Raw genomic sequence first — 19082 nt, 5'->3', positions numbered from 1 at the left:
TGAAACTCTTCCTTTAGGCATTTCTGATGCCACATTAATATTCCATTATATTTGTGTATCATAATTTGTTGAGCCATTCCTCAGTTGATGGGTATCCCTTTGATTTCCACTTCTTTACTGTAATGAAAAGCTATGAAATGTTTTTGTACCTGTGGATCCTTTTCCTCTTTTTTTGATCTTCTTGGGGTCTAATAGTGCGGGTCAGGGGTAGGCACAACTTAATGACTTTGGGGGACATATTTCAAACTGCTTTCCAGAATGGCCAGACCCATTCCCAGCTCCAACACCACCATCAAGTGCCTGTTTTTCCCCAGCCCCTCCACCATTTATCATTTTCCCTTTCAGTCATCTTTGCCAATCTGATGGGTATGAAGTAGAACATCACCTTTTTTAAAAATTGCATTTCTCTAATTAAGAGTGATTTGGAGCATTTTTGCACATGTCTGTTGATGGCTTGGTTTTCTTCCTTGCGAATGGCCTCTTCAAATCCTTTGAAAGGGAAGGAAAAAGGAAGAGAATCAGCTTTTGTATGGCATCTGCTATATTCCAGACACTGTGCTAAGTGCTTTACAAATATTATTTCACTTGATCTCTTTACCTATTTTTTTTCATAGCAATTGGAATCCATTCCCCTGTCTTTCATGGATATCAGACTGTGACATGTTCGTGATGGAACTGTATTAACTCTTTGTAACCCCCATCATTCCACTTTTGAGATAGCCATCCCTTTAGTGAGCTATTCTAGAGATTTTTTAGGAATCAAAGTCAAGCTCCTGGCTTATCATTCTCAGATTCTGTTCTCTTCTCTCTTTTTTTTTTTTTTAAATCATGACAACATTCACCCCCTCTGGTCTTGCAGACCCATTTCCACCAGCTTTCAGATGTTACTGAGAGAGGCTTGGCCACCACAGCTGCCAGATCTCTCAGGACTCAAGGATGGAGTTCCTCTGGCCCACGTGGCTTGAGTTCATCAAAGGCAGATTTTTCCTTGTTGATCATGAGCCTTACTCCCTGTCAGCCATTTGGGACCTTTTGTTTCCAGAGCCAAGGTCATTCTCCTTGGCAGATAAAATGAGCACTTAGAAGCTAACGTCGTCCTAGCTGCCCCAAGCAAAGCACCCTTTCCCATTTCTTCTTTGATCCTTCTCCCAATATAACTAAAGGAGCCCTTTAGTGTTCTTACCTCCCCCTGAACTTTAGCATTTTTTTCATGTTCTTTTTTGCAAGAAAATCAGGATTAAATGACTTGCCCAGGGTCACACAGCTAGTAACTGTCAAGTGTCTGGTCTGAGGCTGGATTTGAACTCAGATCCTCCTGACTCCAGGACTGGTGCTCTATCCACAGTACCACCTAGCTGCCCCTGAGCCTTAAATATTCTTGACACTTGATACAGTATCAGATACAGATTTTTTTTTTTAAGTGAGGCAATTGGGGTTAAGTGACTTACCCAGAGTCACACAGGTAGGAAGTATTATGTGTCTGAGGGCACATTTGAACTCAGGTCCTCCTGACTGCAGGGCCGGTGCTCTATCCACTGCGCCACCTAGTTGCCCCCAGATATAGATTCTTGATACAGGACTTTGTTATATTCTTACAGTCATTCTGTCATCTGACCTTATTCTTGTACATTTCTTCTAAGAATCTAGGTTGGGTGGTGAGCTCCCTTTGTAAACAAGTCTTGTTTTTCTCCTCATTGGAATGTCCCATTCATATCTGAGTGTTTTAGGCCTTACTGGCCTTCTCTTGAACCATTTTGAATGTGCTTTCCTGAAATCTAGGCATTCATTCCAGGCTATACCTGACATTCCTCTCCTCAGTCACAGGCTTTAAGATAGAATGGTTACTTTGCCCTGGGGTTCCATCATTTTCTCCCCAGTGACTAGTTCCCCCTATTAGTGGGAATCACATTCAGAAGAGTATTTTTCTTTGAAGAGGATGAAATTATCACTAAAGCAAGTCAAGAACTTATCAGTATCTGATCTCCTTTTGAGAGAGAGACAGACAGACAGACAAAGAAAGAGAGAGAGAGCTCTTTAGCAGATGTAAGAATCTTGGCAGTCCCCCATCACTGCTGTATCTCATCTTGCCTGGCTTGTGACCAGTTTCCCCAAGCCATTCATCTAACTTCTCCTTCTGTCCAGATGGTGTGTAGTACATATACTCCAATGACAACATCTCCTCTGTTTTTCCCTCTGGTGACCTTCACCCAAACACTCCATCACCCATCTCCACTCTGGTCTGCATGAGTATAGCTTCTTAACATCCTGGGCTACCTATATCTTCTTAGCAAAAGAAATTGCATAACAGAAGCTCATTTCTCATTTCTTTCTCATTCTTCATATGTTGAAGTGTTTCTATTTAGTGACCATTAAGTTTGTTCACAAGAAATTAGTTAAAACACCTACCCAGTGCTACTCTTTTGACCTATTCTGTTTCTTTTGGAGGAGTAACACTCATCCAGTCATATCCCAGCTATGGCTTTCTCTTATTCCTCAGGGTCACGGTGAGAGGTAGGAAGACACGTTTGTTTCTTGAGTGGTACTTCTAATTACTCCCACTAACATCAGCATTCTAGAGCTTAGGATCTGAGCACTATGCAGAAGAATAAGCAATACATGGCGACTGATTGGCTCTGAGGGATGAATAGTGAGGAGTCCCAACCTAGGTGGGGAACTGGGGTGCCCAGGAGGATGGTGGTGCCAGTTTGGAAGAGGGGTAGATTTGTGGGAAAAGTCAACAAGTAAGTGTGCATTTATTAAGCTGCTATGAGTTGCCAGGCACTGTCAAGCGCTTGATATACAAAGAAAGAAGAAACCCATTCCCTGTCCTAAAAGAGCTCTCAGTCTGACGGAGGAGACAACGTGCAAACAGGATATTGGAGAGAATAACAGAGGGGAGACACAAGGTGGAGGAGGACCAGGGAGGGCTCCTTGCAGGAAGTCAGGGCTCAGCTGAGATGTGAAGGAAGCCAGGAAGCCGCAACGAATGGAGGGAGAGCTCTAGACATGGGAGATCGGTGAAAATGCCCAGAGTGGGAAGATGGCCTATTTGAGACACAGCAGATTGTGCAGAAGGGACGGGGGTGAGCATCTATATGGTGTGGGGCTAAGCATTTTACAAATATCTCATTTGATCCTTCTTAGTCCTATTTTACAGTTGAGGAAACTAAGGCAAAAAGGGTTAGGTGACCTGCCCAGGGTCTTCCAGCTAATAAGTGTCCGAGGCCGGATTTGAACTCAGATCTTTCTGACTCCAGGCCCAGCGCCCTATCCACTGAGCCACGTTGCTGCCTCTACATAGGGAAGAGCAAGGTGGAAGAAGACTGGAAAGGTGGGGGTAGGGCTCTAAAAACCAAACATTTTCCATCTGATCCTGGAGGCTATAGGGAGCCACTTTGGTTTACTGAGGAGGAGAGGTAACATGATGGGACCTGCATTTTAGGAAAATCCCTTTGGTGGCAGAAGGGAGGATGGACTGGGGAGTTTGGAGAGAGCCCCGAGGCAGGCCGACCCCCCCAACAGCTCAGTCCCACAGACTAGGCGGGAAGGGATGAGGGCCTGCACCAGGGTGGGGGCAGGGTCAGAGAGAAGGGGGTGGATTGGGAGGCAGAGAGGTGAAATAAACAGACCTTGGCCAGGCCTTGGATACGGGGGTGACAAGGAGCGCTGAGTCCTGGATGTCACCTAGTTTTCAAGCCTGAGGGCCCGAGAGGGTGAGGGTGTTCTCTACAGTAATATAGGGGAAAAGGCTGAGGAGGAAAGATAATGAGTTGGGTCTGGGGCTCGTTGAGTTGAGATGTCGGAGACTTCCTTCCGGTCCAGGTGTCCGCTAGGCGGTCAGAGATGGGAGATCGAGGGTCAGCCGAGAGGTTTGGGCTGGATCCGTAGACCTGGGAACCCTGGGCATCTCTAGCTGGTAATTGAATCCATGGGAGCAGATGAGATCACTGAGTGAGGTCATAGAGCGGGGAAGATGAGTCCTGCTTTGGATGTGTCGAATTCGATGCCCACGGGCCATGCGGCCAGAGTCGGCCATCCAGGGCTGACAATCAGGAAAGAGAGGGAGGCTAGCCTGAGGTCTTGGGGACACTGGCCTAGGGATGATTGCTGAACCTTTGAGAGCTGATGAGGATGCCCAGAGAGAGAGCCGGGGAAGGGGCGCCATGGACAGAGCCGTGAGGCGTGTACGGGCCACAGGCGGGGCCTGGGATGTGGACGGTGACTCAGCAGAGGAGACTCAGCAGAGGAGACTCAGGCAGGAGAACCAGCTCAGCCCTTCATGCAGCAGAAGGGAGGAAAGAGGAACCTTTCCCTGCAGATTGCCACTCCTCTGTTGCCCTCCTCCTCAGCAGTGCGGCCGTCCCCTCCCCCCCAGGGCTCCCAGCGTTCCCACGAGGTGCTCCCTTCCCTTCCTCATTGGCTCACCCCATCTTCCTCAGGTCTCTGCTGGGCCCCTCCCTCTCCTCTCAATGTCCACACCGCGTCGTCGCTCCCTCCGGTTCTGCTCAGGGTCCCTCCGGAACCTCATCCGCTGCTGGCTTCCCATCAGCCCTTCCCCACCCCCCTCCCTCAGACTTTGACTCAGTGTCTCCACCAGCTCCTGCCCGGCGCCCCAGTTCACCAGCCACTCCCCTTCACATTTTTGCATTCGATTTATTTTCGATGAACAAAAATGTGTTTTCTCTCCCTGGACCCTTGCCCCTCCCTCCCACCATGCCCTGCACATCCGGGTGCCTCCCAAAGCCCTCCCGCAGTGTTCCTGGCTCCCAGAAACCTCCCCAGCACTTAGCACGGTGCCTGGCGTGTAGTAGGTGCTTCATGAAAGCTGGAGGACTGGCTGATCTGCACCCTGGGTATTCCCACCGGCCCATTTGCCTCAGTGGCCCCTCAGGATCCTATTGCCCAGTGTTGCACCGGACCCGTCACCAGAGGCTCCCTCAATAGGTGTCCTCACCGGCCCCAGCCCCGCCCTTCCAGGTCCTCACTGGCCTTCTCCTCCCCACCAGCGAGAAGCTGTGTCTCTTTCTTTGTGCCCCTGACTTCTGCCCCTTTATTCTCAGGATGGGGTGAAGGACACAGAGAACCGCGTGGCCCTCCACGCCCTGACTCGGCCCCCTGCCCTCCTGCTCCTGGCCGCTGCCAGCAGTGGTCTCCGCTTTGTCCTGGCCTCCTTCGCCCTGGCCCTGCTTTTGCCCGTTGCCTTAGCTGTGGCTGCCCTCAAGCTGATGGTGCGGATGCGGTGGGGTTCGCTCCCCTCGGACTCTGGCCTGGGAGGCCCCTGGGTGGCCGTGTGGGGAACTGATGATGTGTGTGGGGTCCTGGCCCTGAGGCCTGGCCCCAGCGGAAGCAGCCTGTCTGTAGCTCGCCTGGCCGTGGCCCGCTGGCACCGTCGACGTGGCGTGGGCACGAAGCTGCTGGCCTTTGCCGAGGCTCAGGCCCGGGCATGGGCCCGCCAGGCGGGGGGCCCTCGAGCCAAGCTCGTGGTCCCTGCTCCAGTGGGTGCCCGAGGGGCCACTGCCCTCCTGGAGGGGCGAGGCTACCATCCCGAGGGCGGTTGGGGCTGGATGGGACACACCTTTGTGAGGGAGTTCACGAAAGAATTCTGATGCCCACTGTGTCCCCTCCGCCACCTGGCCTTGGAAGCAGGGGACACGGAGGACATCTGCCTGCTTTCACGTCTCAGCTCTGGCTCTGGCCCAGTCCGTGACCCTGGGCCTGGCCCTTCTTCCCTCTGGGTCTCACTTCTAGGGAATGGAGGAAAGGACATTTGCGGTGCTCGCCTCACAGGATTAAACATGGGGAATCCCCGTTGGCCCAACCTCAGACTGCTCCCGTTTTGTACCAGTGACTCTCAGATGATCCCCCCTGCCCTCTGGGGGGGTCCTCAGGCAGTTGGCCCCCTTCCTTCTCCCTGCACCTCCAGCCGCCCTCGGGTGGCTCTGCCCGCTGGCCCCCCCGACCGGGCCTCTTCACCTTCCCTGCGCACCCTCAGGTGGTTCTGTGCCCAGATCTCCCGAGGTTCTCGTCCCCTTTCCTCCCAGAAGTCCCTTTTCAGGTGGCCCCTCAGACATCCTTCCCCCAGACTCACTGAAGGTCCCTGTGGACCTGGGATCTCCTGCCCCTCCCCCTCAGCTGACCTTCAGCCCGTTTGGGCCCCTCTGAGCAAGGGGAGCAAGCCTCAGAGCTCCCTGACCCCCGAGTCCTTGACCAAGGGCCCTCAGTGATCTCCCCCTTTTCTGGGGACCCTCCAGTGGGGTTGGACTCCCTTCTCCTTGGATGCCTGGCCAACTCCCCTCTGCTTTGAGGACCCACACAGTGACTTCCCCCTCTCCTGCTGCCCGCGGGGGTCCCCCACACCTTGAGATGACCCTCCCTCTCTGCTTTGGGTTCTTCTCTTTCCTCCCATCCCTCCTTTCCCCTCACATCTGTTTTTATACCCACTGTTAATAAACTCTGAAACTCCCGCCTGCCTGCCTGCCTCCCACCCCCTCTGATGCCTTTTCCAGGCCCACCAGCCCCCTTTCCAAGGCCTGTCTGGCCCTGGAGCCGCATTAATATTGGGGGAGGTGGAGGCTGGAGGGAGGAAGGGAGGTCTGAGCCACTGCTGCCCCTCACTCCCCCCAGGCCCCAGGCCCCAGGCAGGCAGGGATGAGCTCAGGCTGCAGGGCCCATCCCCTGCCAACCTTGATGACTCACGCTCCCCATTAGCACATTTTTTCCACCCCACATCTGCCTGCGGAGCTTGGGGGCCAAGTGTCTGCCCCCGCCCCACACCCCTTTCTCCCCTTCCAGCCCCGGGCTGGGCCAAGCCACTCTCTCTCCGCCCCTTTGCTCCTGGGGCTATGTCAGGGCAGCTTGGCCTCCCCCTGCCTCCGGACAAGCGGGCCGTAGAGAAGGACCTGCGGCTTGCGTCTTACTGCCCACCCTCCAATCCAGCAGTTCTTTCTCCTGTCCGACAAATGGCTCTTGGCTGGATGCTGAGCCCCGTGGTTTGGACCGTTATCCAGACATCCAGATGGGCCCCTCTCCCCCAGTAGCAGTGGATGGTGTTAGGGCAGGGCAGCCAGTCTGCTGTGGGAGGTAGTGATAAAGCCCCAGAGAGGCCTGGACATGAGCAGAGACCTTGAGAGATAGGCAATAGAGACACCCAGAGCGAAGGACATACACAGAGAAACAATGGGGACCCCAAGAGAAGAGACGGGCACACTGAGGCAGAGCCCGAGGGCCAGGGGCTGCTCCAGCCCCTCGGTCATCAGCCCCTCTGGCGGGTCTCCCGGCCCAGCGCCCAGAGTGTCTGGGGCCAGCCTCCAGTGGGTGTTTACAGATCTGACCCCCCCGTTCCCCCACGCCTCCTCCTCAGCCCCCTCCTGGTCCCCCGCCGCCTCCTCCAGTGTTCTCCTCTCTTCCTGGTGCCGGCGTGTCCCCAGCCCCCGCCCGCCTGCCCGCCCCTCTTCAGTCCAGGGCGCTGCCGGCGCTTCCCCTCAGCTTTCGCCTCCTGCACCTCCTCCGCGTTCTCCTCATCGCCCTTATCTGCTCTCCCCCCTGCCCCACCCCCAGCTCCCCCAGCCTGGGTCCTAGGGGCTCGCTCTGCAGAGATGAGGGTCCTGGCCTGCCTCCTTGGTGAGTGACCGCAGAGCCCCAGAGAGGTCTCTGCCCCCAGCCCCTGCCCCCTGCTGACCCCAGCTCCCGGGCATCTGGGAGTTCTCACTTCGCTCTTTCAGGGACATGGAAGTCCTGGCCCTCAGCATACACTTTGCCCTTCTGGCTACTCCCCACAGCCCTAGACGTTCAGTTTCCATTAGTCTCAGAGACTCAGGATTCAGCAGCCTGCCACCGTCCAAGAGACTTCCAGACATCTGGTCGCCCACCATCTCCAGGATCCAGGGATAGGGTTCCCCGTTCCCTGCTCCCTCCTCCAGAGCCCAGTCAGCTGCAGCCTCGTTCCCCTGCATCGTCCAGGGCCTATCCCCTTCAGGGGTCCGAAAGTCGAGGTTCTCCTGGAAGCCAGGCTGCAGGTCCCTAGCTCTGTCTGAACTGTTCCCAGAGGAACCGGGACTCCATTTCCTCTGGTCAGAAATCCAGGGGTCAGGTCCTTCCCACTGGGTTCAGAGATCCAGGCATCCAGTCCCCTGCCCTACCCCATACAGAAACCTGGAATCCAGACCCTCCCCTCAGTGCTCTGTGAATCCTCGTCCCTATCAAGGCTCTGGAAAGCTGACCCAGACCCCTTAGTATCTCCTGAGATGGTGGCGGGGTGAGGGCTCCTCACCTTCACCTTCTCTCCCTCATTTCTCTTCCAGCTGTTCTGATGGGGATTCAGGCTGTGGGTGAGTCTTCCCTGGGTCCCCTTCTCCTCCTTCCCCATCATCATGCCCTTTGATTCTCCCTACCACCCGACTCCACCTGAGCTCTGGAGCCCGCTGGATTCTCCCTTTCCCTCACTGGCTTCCCCAGGTGGCATCCTGGCTACCGTGGAGTAGCCCATAGGGGTCCCTCCATTAGGCTCTTCATTCTTTGTTCATTAAACCCGGGGATGCCCCCCTCCCCAATCCTCACCACCCCTTCAGAAGCCCAGGAGTCTCTTGCAGCCAGTACCCTGCCCATCACAAACCTCAAAGTGTGGTATCCCAGGGGCCCCCCTCCCCAACAGCCACACAACCCCACCCTCCTCAGCAACATGTTAGCTTCCCAGAGACTCAGACCCCCCTCAGCACCCCAGGATCTCCAACCCGTTCTTTGGACAGGGACCCAGGCATCCAGCTTCCTAGCCCCTCTCAGTTCTCCAACCCTGAACCCAAGCCCTCAGTGACTCGGCCTTTGAATTTCCCAGGCCCTGCTCCCCTCAGCGACTTAGCTTTTCTTAAGGATTCAGGTGTCTGATCTCTAAGATTCAAGTCTTCTCAGGCATCCCAGTCCCCAGTTCCTTAGCGATAAAGATTTCCAGGACTTCTACCTACCTCTTCAGCAATCCGAGTATTTAGTGCCCCCGGGCCCCCCTCCAAAGCCTAGGGATACAGCTAGGCTAGATGAGGGTCCCTCCTCATTGGGCCCCCCTCGGCAGAGCGGCTGCGCCTGGCGGGGGGCCCCCACGGCTGTGCTGGGCGGCTGGAGGTGCGGCACGGGGGGCGCTGGGGAACGGTGTGTGACGACGGCTGGGATCTGCGGGATGCTGCCGTGGCCTGCAGCGAGCTGGGCTGTGGAGGAGCTTTGGCCGCCCCCAGAGGGGCTTTCTTTGGAGAGGGCACTGGGCCGGTATGGCTGAGTGAGCTGGATTGTCGGGGGTCTGAGAGCCGGCTGAGCCTCTGTCGTCACAGGGGCTGGAAGGCACACATCTGCTCCCATGAGGAGGACGCTGGCCTCGTCTGTGTGGGTGAGAGCCCTTAGCCCCTCATGGCCCCTGCTCCTTCCTCTCCCAGTCCTCACCCTCTCCAAGAGGCAGGTATCCAAGAACTCAGGCATGGGCCCCCTAAGTGCCTAACACTGTGTGTGGGTCTAACTTCCCACCACCCTCAGGAAGCCAGGCATTGGAACTCCCAGGCCCCTTCCCACTAAGCACCAACCCCTTCCTCAAGAGCCCCAGGCTTCCTCCCATTCTTCTGAATCTGCCCACTCCTTACAGGTCAGCGGGCAACCAACTCGAGGCCAGATTCAACAGAGCCCCTGGACTGGGAGCTGTGGTCTGAGGGCTCCCCAACATCCCCAGGTGAGGCCCCAAGATCTCCCCCCCGCAGAATCTGCAGAGCCTGACACTTAAATCTCCCCTCCCCTCATTCACCCCTCCCCTAGCTGGAAACCCAACAAGCAGCCCACAGGAGGCCCCTCGGCTCCCCAAGCTGCCAAAGGCCACCCGGGCCCCTCTTCTGACTTCCAATGCTTTCCGACAGGGTGAGTGACCACCCCTGTGTGTCCCTCATAGATAGAGCTGACTCCTCCCACCCCCTCCACCCAGTCCACAGCCACTAGATGGGGTGCCATTAGGAAAATTCATGGGGTCAATGGATGCACACCTTTGCTTCTTACCTCCCCTCATTCTGCCTGCCCCAACTCCCTGGGACCTTCGTGTTCAACTCCCCCTTGCCCCTCACCCTGGGACCCACATGTCCAGTTCCAGATGTCCATCTTTCTGACTTCTGCCTCTACAAAAACCCTGGCATCTGATGTCAGCTGACTCTGTAGCCACTATGAAGCCCTTAAATGGCTACACACATGACCCATTATGTTCATTTGTCAGCCCCCCCCCAGGGACTCAGGTATCCAGGCACCTGCCCTTTGCCCCCGCTGCGTCAGGAACTGGGGGTCTGCCTCCTTAATCCCTGCTGGGTGTCCCCTGCAGAGTCAGGTGAAACCCTTGGGCCCTCGGCACCCAGAAGTAGGGCTCCCCAGAAAACGTGGCCTGCCAGGATCAGCCATCCAACCCCATGCCTGCCAGCCCCCAGTTTCCACTCTCCTCAGGGATCTGAGCCTCTGCCTCCTAGCCCCCAATCCCTCAGGGCCCCAGGCACCAGTAGGGCTTAGATGAAGGGCTGGCTCACTGGGTCCCTCTTCGGCAGAGCATCTGCGCCTGGCAGGGGGGCCCCACGGCTGTGCCGGGCGGCTGGAGGTGCGACACGGGGGCCGCTGGGGGACGGTGTGTGATGACGGCTGGGATCTCCGGGATGCTGCCGTGGCCTGCAGGGAGCTGGGCTGTGGGAGAGCCCTGGCCGCCCCCGGAGGGGCCCGCTTCGGAGAAGGGTCAGGCCCCGTTTGGATGGACGATGTGGGCTGTGGAGGTGGAGAGCAGGCCCTCCAGGACTGTCCCCGGAGCCCTTGGGGACGAAGCAACTGCGACCACACGGAGGATGCCGGACTGGTCTGTGAAGGTGATTCTCAGGGCTCCCATATCAACCCTCCCAGCGTTGCTTGCTCCTTGGCCCTGCCACTGCCCTGCTGGGGGGGGGGGTGGTCCTTAGGAGGGTCCCTTCCCTGATCTGGGTCTCAGTTTCCCCATCTGTAAAATGAGCTGCCTGGACCAGACAATGTTGAGGGGCTCTGGTTTTTATTGCCACTGCTGTATGACAGAAGTAAGGTCTATTCCAAGCTTTGATATTCCGGTCTAAGGCAAGGGGCTCACGGACGACCCCTCCCTTTACAATTTCTATAATCTCCTCTGAGCCTCGGAGGACCCATCAGACCCCTCGCCCCAGCACAGCGTCAGCCCCTCGCCTGGTGCTGCCCACCCCTGTCCTCCCTCTAACCCCACACATCATCCTCATCCTCATCCTTCCTAGTGAGCAGAGAGATAAGGGAGAAATTGGGAAACAGACCAGTGGGGTGGGTTCAAAGACATCAGAGGATCCCCTGTTCTTGATTTCATAGCCCCCTGGACCTCTCCTCCATCTCCTCGTGGTCTCTCCCCTCCCTCCACACCGACTGACTGGGATGGGAAGGGGGAGAGTAGGCAGCTGGGGCCACAGACGGACATCGGGGGGCACAGAGAGGAAACGAGTGGTGGGCTGGGACACGGAGCGTTGCTAAGCTGGGGGCTCAAGCCAGTCCCGGCTTTGGGGACAGTGAGCTGGGGACACAGAAGAGAGCAGTGCGGACTGACCCTTGCTCTTCCTTCTCCCCATATTCCAGGCCCAGCCCCCCGCTTGCGCCTGGTTGGGGGTCCCAATGGCTGTGCTGGGCGGCTGGAAGTGTGGCATGGAGGCCGCTGGGGGACGGTGTGTGACGACGGCTGGGATCTCCGGGATGCTGCCGTGGCCTGTAGAGAACTGGGCTGTGGTGGTGCCCTAGCTGCCCCTGGAGGGGCCTTCTTTGGGGAGGGGTCTGGGCCCATCCTGCTGGATGACCTACGGTGCAAGGGGAATGAGACGTCCCTGGGGTTCTGCCCAGCCCGTCCCTGGGGCCAGCACGACTGTCACCACCGAGAGGATGCAGGGGCTGTATGTGACGGTGAGACCTCCTCTCTGCCCTTACCTCCATTACCTCCACCCCAGGGTCATCTCCCTGGGCACCCCACGCACCCCACCACTGGGGCCTGCTGACCTTGCCCTGTGGCCCCCAGCTCCCCCTCAGGGAGACGTCCTGGGAAGGGCCCCCAGAGCTGGGAGGCGTTTTGGGAGGCTGCGACTCCACCCCCATCCTGAGCAGAGTGCCCACTCCACCAGGGCTGCCCGTGGGAGGGAGCTCCTCGCCTCCCTGCCTCCCCGCCTCCCCGCCTCCCCAGGCAGCACTCCACTGCTGGACAGCTCCCACTGCTGGGCCACTTCTGACCTGGTGGTCACCCTGTCTCTTCGGCAGCGCCCAGGCAGCACAGGGCTAGCCTACCTTACGTGTGACAGCACTTCGAATATTTGAAGTCAGTCAGACAGTCAACTTTCGTTGGTTTTTTTTTTTTTTTTGGTTTTGTTTTGTTTTTGTTTTTGTTTTTTGGCGAGGCAGTGGGGTTAAGTGACTTGCCCAGGGTCACCCAGCTAGTAAGTATCAAGTGACTGAGGTCAAATTTGAACTCAAGTCCTCCTGACTCCAGGGCTGGTGCTCTATCCACTACACCACCTAGCTGCCCCGGGTTTTTTTTGTTTTTTGTTTGTTTGGTTTTTTTTTTTTTTTGCAGACAGTCAACTTTTAAGTGGCTAGTATGTGCCAGCCATGGTGCTAAGCACTGGGGATAGAAGGCAAAGCAGAGTCCCTGCCTTCAGGGAGCTTACAGTCTACCATGTGCTGACAACTGTGAGCAGACAAATTAGAGAGAAGATAAATAGGAAATAATTAACAAAGGAATTCAGAGCGAGGGGTAAATTCATCCTGTAGAAACTGGAATTTTAGAAGAGACTTAAAGGAAGACAGGGAAAGCAGGAGGCAGAGATGAGGAGGGAGAGTGCTCCAGGCATGGGGGTGGCCAGAGAGGAAGCCCAGAGCCAAGAGAGGGAGGGTCTTGTTCATGGGACAGTCAGGAGGCCAGGGTCACTGGGAAGGGTATGTGAGCTGGGATAAGTGTAGGGAGGCTGGAAGGGTGGGAGAGCGGCTATGTCATGAAGGGCTTGGAACGCCAAACAGAGGATTTTGTATTTGATCCTGGACGTAATAGAGAGCCACTGGAGTTTATGGAGTAAGGGAGTGGCCTGGTCAGACCTGCACTTTTAGGAAGATCACTTTAGTGGCTAAATGGAGGATGGATTTTAGGGGGAGGGACAAGGCAGGCAGCCCACTTTGGGCTACTGCCATAGTCCAACGGGAAGTAAGGAGGGCTGCACCCAAACAGTTCTCCTTTATGTAACCTTCCACACAGCTTTCTCTTCCCTTCTCATCATACTGACTCAGAGCAAATTGAAGTTAAATGGGGCATTATGCAGTTCCTCCTATGAAACTGTGGTCCTCTATGGCCCCTAGATCTTTTCCAGATGAATAGTAGCATGTCTGTGCCTTTCTACTTTTTATTTGAGAAACTGATCTTTTGAACTCAAGGGTAAAATTGCAATTACCCCCCTTAAATTTCACCTTCTACATTTTGACTTAATGTTTGAAGCAGTCGGCAAGCTTGTAGACCCTGACTTTTAGAGACAGAGAGAGACAGAGACAGAGACACAGAGAGAGACAGAGAGACAGAGAGAGCTCCCAGCTTACTGTTATCTCCAAGTTAGATGATTTGGCATTTTTGCCCTTAATCCAGTAGGTGGTAAAAAATATTTAACAGAATCCAGCCCGTCACAGATCTCTGGGGCACTCCGCTGAACACCTCCTGCCAAGCTGACATCAAAACATTAATGGTTGCTCTGAGTTTGGCCATTCAACTAGTTCTGAACTCATCTAATTGTACAATTTCGTGATAAGATTGAGTTGGCTTTAAAATAGAGCTCTTTACTGGATGTGTGGAAAATGTAAGAAAATAAAAGTGACTCAGACAGTCCAGGGCACTAAGCCTACAAGAATAGTATGAAGTATTTGATGGAATGCTTAACTAAAGTGTAGGTTAACCATATCTCCTGGTCTACTAATAGCTGGGTCAATAAAAGAAATGGAGTGGGTCTCTTCCCCCACTGACCCTTTTCTGTCTCCATCTCTTCTCTTCCTAACCCTTCTCTCTGTCCCATCTCTTCCCCCAGGGATCTTTCTTTCTCCCCCATCTCTTCCCCCACTGACCCTTCTCTTACCCCTCACTTTCCTCTCTGCCCAGCTCTCTCCCTAGAGACTCTTCTCTTTGCCCTGAACTCTTCCTCAAAGGATCCTCCCCAAATCTCTTCCCCCCATTCACTCCACAGGAGTAGGGGAGAGGAGAAGGTGACTAAGGGCTTCAATAGTGACTCTGTCTCACTGTGCCCCTCTCCTCCCAATCCAGGTCTGCCTCTGGGCTTGCCTACTCCAGGCAGCAGCCACGAGGCCCCAGAGACTCAGACCCCCACTAGTGGGCTCTTCCCTGCCTTTCCCACGACCCTGCTGGAACCAGGCCCTGAGGAGGGTGAGTGAGAAGCCAGTCTGGCCTCTGGGGCCCCTGCTTTTCTGGGGGAGTGGATGCAGTTAACTGGCTATTGGGTGCTCCTAAGGGGTCACCAGGAGCCTGAAGACCTTGACAACTGAAAGTCTTTTGTCCCCCTTCCCCAGAGCCCTGCTCTCAGACTAGGGTGTTGCAGCTGTGTCTGGGTCAAACTGCCCAGAAAGGGTAAGGGACTGGCCCTAGGTCACTCAGAAAGCAATCCTTCATACCTCTCATTTCACATGTGAGGAAATTGAGGCCCAGAGAGAGGCAGGAACTTTCTTTGTTTATTTCTTTATTAATTTATTTTCATTTATCAAGAATCACTTCCATAAGCTTTTGAGTTTTAAATTTTTCTCTCCCTCCCTCCCCTCCTCCCTCTCCAAGATGGCACTGAATCTGATATAGGTTCTACATATACATTCCTGTTAAACATATTTTCACATTAGTCATGTTGTAAGGAAGAAGTAGAACCAATAGGAGGAAACATAAGAAAAAAGAAACAAAACAAAACAGAAGAAAAAAAAGAGCAAATAGTATGCTTCCATCTGCATTCAAACTCCATGGTTCTTTCTCTGGACATGGATAGCATTTTTACTCATGAGACCTTTGGAGATGTCTTAGATCCTTGCATTGCTGAGAAGGGCTAAGTCTGTCAATATTAGTCATCGCACAATGTGGCTGTTACTGTGTACAACGTTCTCCTGGTTCTGCTCACTTCACTCAGCATCAGTCCGTACAAGTCTTTCCAGGTTTTTCTGAAGTCAGCCTGCTCATCGTTTCTTATAGCACAATAGTATTCCATTACATTCATATACCACAACTTGTTCAGCCATTCCCCAATTGATGGGCATCCCCTCAATTTCCAATTCTTTGCCACCACAGAAAGAGCTGTTATGAATATTTTTGTACATGTGGGTCCTTTTCCCATTTGTTTGATCTCTTTAGAATACAGCCCTAGAAGTGCTATTGCTGGGTCAAAGGGTGTGCACATTTTATAGCCCTTTGGGCATAGTTCCAGATTGCTCTCCAGAATGGTTGGATCAGTTCACAACTCCACCAACAATGCATCAGTGTTCCAATCTGCAGGAACTTTTCTAAGGTCACACAAGCTACCCAAGAGATCATCTTCCTTGTCTAGGCAGGGAACTTGAGGCTCAGAGAGGGGCAATCATTAACTCGAGGCCACTCATCTAGTAAGTGGAAATCGAACCCAGGCCTGGCTTCTAGGTCATAGCACGCCACTCTTGGGCAGGCTCTATGAGTCGTGGTGCTCCCACGCTGGCCCAGAACAGGATGGTGGGAAAGAGATTCTTTAATCCAGAAATAGTGAGTCATAGGCCACTGACTTAACCAGGGAATAGGCTATTCCTCTCTCTGGGCCTCAGTTTCCCCATCTGTACAATGAGATTGAATTCGATGATTTCAAAGATCCCTTATACATCTCAATCCCATCATCATGGAAAGGGAATAGGTTGGGGGGTGGCTCTTTCACTGGGTTCTGCCCCCCCAGGCTGCTCATGACATCTGCTCTTCCCCATAGGCACCCCCCACCTTCGCCTGGTGTCTGGGCCAGGCCGGTGTGCCGGGAGGCTAGAGGTGTGGTATGGTGGTCGCTGGGGCACTGTGTGCGATGATGGCTGGGATGTGCGAGATGCCACGGTGGCCTGCCGAGAGCTGGGATGTGGTGTCCCCCGGGAGCCAGGCCCTGCCACCGGCCGCTTTGGCTGGGGGGAGGGCCCCATCTGGCTGGATGACGTGGCTTGCAGTGGGACTGAGGTCCGGCTGGCCAACTGCCCTGCAGCCCCCTGGGGGAAACACAACTGCGCCCATAATGAGGATGTGGGGGTCACCTGCACAGGTAAAGTGTCCCTGCCTGCCGTCAGCCTGACCCCCAGGGCCAGCCCTCCCCAGCCCTCCTCAGCCCTCCTAACCATCATCCAAGGGAGCTTCTTGGGGTGAGGCCGGGGGCAGGAGAAGGGGAAGAGTTCCTTCCTCTACACCTTGGCTGGGAGGGCTTCTTGGGGGCTTCTTTGGACTCGGGGGCCTCCCTTCTTGACTCAGGGAGGACTTCTAGGAAGGGGGGACCTCTTTCCCCAAATCTGGGAGGGCTTACTGAAAGAAGAGTCTCCCTTCTTAAATTGAGAAAGACTCCTTGGAAAAATTGGTGAGTTCTTCCAAAAGGGCCCCGTGAGGGAGAGAGAGGCACATGGCCCTCTGGCCAAATCCAAGAGGAACAAACCCAAGGGCCCTTCCTGGAGGGGGACTTTACGGAGAGTCGGAAGTGTAACCTTACCCACGTCTTCTCTCCCTAGGGAGTCTTGGGCCTGACTTGGTCCCAGGCCCCTTCAGCTGGAGCTGGACCCCAGAGCCACATGGGGATGGACAGGGCTGGCCACTGAGGTGGACCACTCAGAGTCCGGGGGACGTGGCCATCCAGCTGACTACTAGCAGTCCCGGAACCAGAGTGGCCAAGCCACCAGCGAGAACTCCACATACCTCCAAAAAATGGACCACAAAGAAACCACGGAAACCTCCTGTGCGACCCCCTGGACAATCAACCACTAAGGTCCCACGGAGGCAGACAACGCGGGTTCCACAAGGCCAGGCCTCCCCCAAACTGACCACACTGGCTCCCCGAGGCCAGACCCCCCAGGCCTCCCCCAAACTGACCACACAGGCTCCCCGAGGCCAGACCCCCCAGGACTCACTACTGCTGCCCACTCAGACCTCACTACCCAACATACCAATGACATCTCCAGCCAGCCCCCCACTGGCCACTCGGTCCTCACAAAGACAACCTTCCCAGGTCACCCCACAGCTAAGCACTCGAGTCCCCAAGGAAGCCACCCCAATGGATCGAGATGAGAGTTCCCCTGAGACCTCCCTAGACCCAGGCTCTTCCACGCCGGGGGCTGAGAGCAGCTGGGAGGCCTTCAAGACTTTACCCACAAGCACTCCCAAAGACTTGTCCTCCCCCCTGACCTGGCCAGGCTCTGGAGGACTGGGTAAGACTACAGCAGGTGGAGGGGCTGGTGGGCAGAAGGAAGGAGGGCAGGGGAGAGAGGCCCCGGGCAGGGGAGAGAGGCCCCCTGCCGGGCCTGAGCCCCGCTCCCGTGGCCACGGTCAGGTCCCTTTCGGCTGCGTCTCTCGGATGGGCCCGACCGGTGTGCCGGGCGGCTGGAGGTGTGGCGTGGTGACGTCTGGGGAACAGTGTGTGACGACGGCTGGGATCCCCGAGATGCGGCTGTAGCCTGCCGGGAGCTGGGCTGCGGGGGCATCCGGCCCCGTGTGGGCAAAACCTACTACGGGTCTGGGACAGGCCCGATCTGGCTGGATGATGTGGACTGTGTGGGCATTGAGGCCTCACTAGGCGACTGTCCAGCCTCACCTTGGGGGATTCACAACTGTGAGCACCAGGAGGATGTGGGGCTCACCTGCACAGGTATGAGGCAAGAAGCCTGGGCTGAGGCTGGCAAAGGGTGGGCACAGGGCTCTATGATCCCAGACAGGCCACATCACTTCCCATCCCATGATCCAAGGGGGCTCGAGAAGCAGGGAGCCCAGACCCCTTAGGCTAGTCTAGTGAGCAATGCCGGGGGGGCTGGGGCGGGGTACGAAAGCGACCTGGAGACACAGTTAGTGGACCATTATGAGGGACCAGCAGGGGACTGTGGCTTCTGCAGGAGCAGGGCCCAGGAATCTCCCGAGGCCAGTCAGGGTAGGATGAAAGATGGGGCTCTGGGTCCTCGGGCCTGAAGGCTCAGAATCTGCCCCCGTCTCTCCCCCCAGGAGACATGGAGGATGACAGTGATCTCCCCTGGGCCTGGGACACCAGTTCTCGAAGGGACACAGCCTGGGGGAGCTTCACAACAGCTGCTCCCAGCCATGACCTTGCTTCTCAGACCCTCCCGGACCGCGGAGATCCAGGTGAAGAGCAGGGCAGCTCCCAGAAATGGGAGTTGGGCACACCGGCTCGGCTTACCCCCAGGGACCCACTAGGGACCCTGTGTTGTCTGAGCCCATCCCAGCTGGGCTCCTAGTGGGCCCATAAGAACAAACCAAAGTGAGACCCCCGAGACCCCACAGGGCACGTCTGCAGGGAGCCCAGAGACCCTATACTAATGTAGCTGGGAACCTCAGGAGGCCAGGCCTCCCGGGCATCACATGAGGAAGCCTCCCCATAAGACATGGGAGATCCGTCAGTAACCCAGCACCCTCTCTGCCCGGGACCCCCGTCCCAGCATGCCCAGAGAAGAGAGGGGCAGTGAGGCTCTGAAGGGGTGGCAGCTGCTCCCCCAGCCCTCTGCCAGGCTCCCCCTCCCCCAGGGCTCCCTGGGGCGTGCCCCTCTATGTGTCCGGCCGTTTCTCTCTAACCCAGGAGTTCTGATTCAGCTCTGCCCCCCTCCCTTCAGAGCCTCCCTGTCACCTCCTCTCCTCCACTGACGGCTATCTCATGGTCGGGGCTTCTCCTTCATCTCCCTCCATCTGTCTCTGGGTCCCTCTCTCCGTCCCTCCTCCCTCCCCCTGTCTGTTTCCATCTCCCTGGTGTCTTTGTCACACACACACACACACACACACACACACCAGTGTCTCTGACACACACACATGTGCACACACATGCATGTGC

At 55.8% G+C, this 19082-nt stretch overlaps 2 protein-coding genes across 3 annotated transcripts in view; both read left to right on the top strand.

The window, feature by feature from the left end:
- Window positions 1-5039: 5039 nt before the first annotated feature.
- NAT14 (N-acetyltransferase 14 (putative)) lies at window positions 5040-6463 on the top strand (the record flags this gene model as incomplete). The annotated part of the gene is made up of 1 exon (XM_027860072.1): window positions 5040-6463. A coding segment is annotated over one exon (567 nt), but the record flags the coding sequence as incomplete, so codon positions are not given.
- Window positions 6464-7479: 1016 nt separating this feature from the next.
- The window catches only part of SSC5D (scavenger receptor cysteine rich family member with 5 domains), a 16317-nt gene continuing 4714 nt past the window's right edge, over window positions 7480-19082 (top strand). Inside the window, exons 1-13 of one of the 2 annotated variants that reach the window (XM_027860100.1) lie at window positions 7480-7620; window positions 8301-8327; window positions 9062-9370; window positions 9620-9703; window positions 9787-9885; window positions 10551-10859; window positions 11617-11934; window positions 14318-14437; window positions 15996-16313; window positions 16768-17021; window positions 17262-17460; window positions 17583-17897; window positions 18245-18382. In XM_027860100.1, coding sequence (XP_027715901.1) covers window positions 7596-7620; window positions 8301-8327; window positions 9062-9370; window positions 9620-9703; window positions 9787-9885; window positions 10551-10859; window positions 11617-11934; window positions 14318-14437; window positions 15996-16313; window positions 16768-17021; window positions 17262-17460; window positions 17583-17897; window positions 18245-18382 — 2515 coding nt within the window. In that variant the 5' untranslated portion in view covers window positions 7480-7595. Of the gene's footprint in view, window positions 7621-8300; window positions 8328-9061; window positions 9371-9619; window positions 9704-9786; window positions 9886-10550; window positions 10860-11616; window positions 11935-14317; window positions 14438-15995; window positions 16314-16767; window positions 17461-17582; window positions 17898-18244; window positions 18383-19082 lie in introns of both variants that reach the window. The other variant, XM_027860099.1, reaches the window with a different exon arrangement.

Source organism: Vombatus ursinus, unplaced genomic scaffold, assembly GCF_900497805.2.
Source record: "Vombatus ursinus unplaced genomic scaffold, bare-nosed wombat genome assembly UNPS02014175.1, whole genome shotgun sequence".
Lineage (NCBI taxonomy): Eukaryota > Metazoa > Chordata > Mammalia > Diprotodontia > Vombatidae > Vombatus > Vombatus ursinus.
The sequence above is the reverse complement of the archived record's forward strand: the minus strand, read 5'-3'. Positions and strand labels throughout refer to the sequence as shown.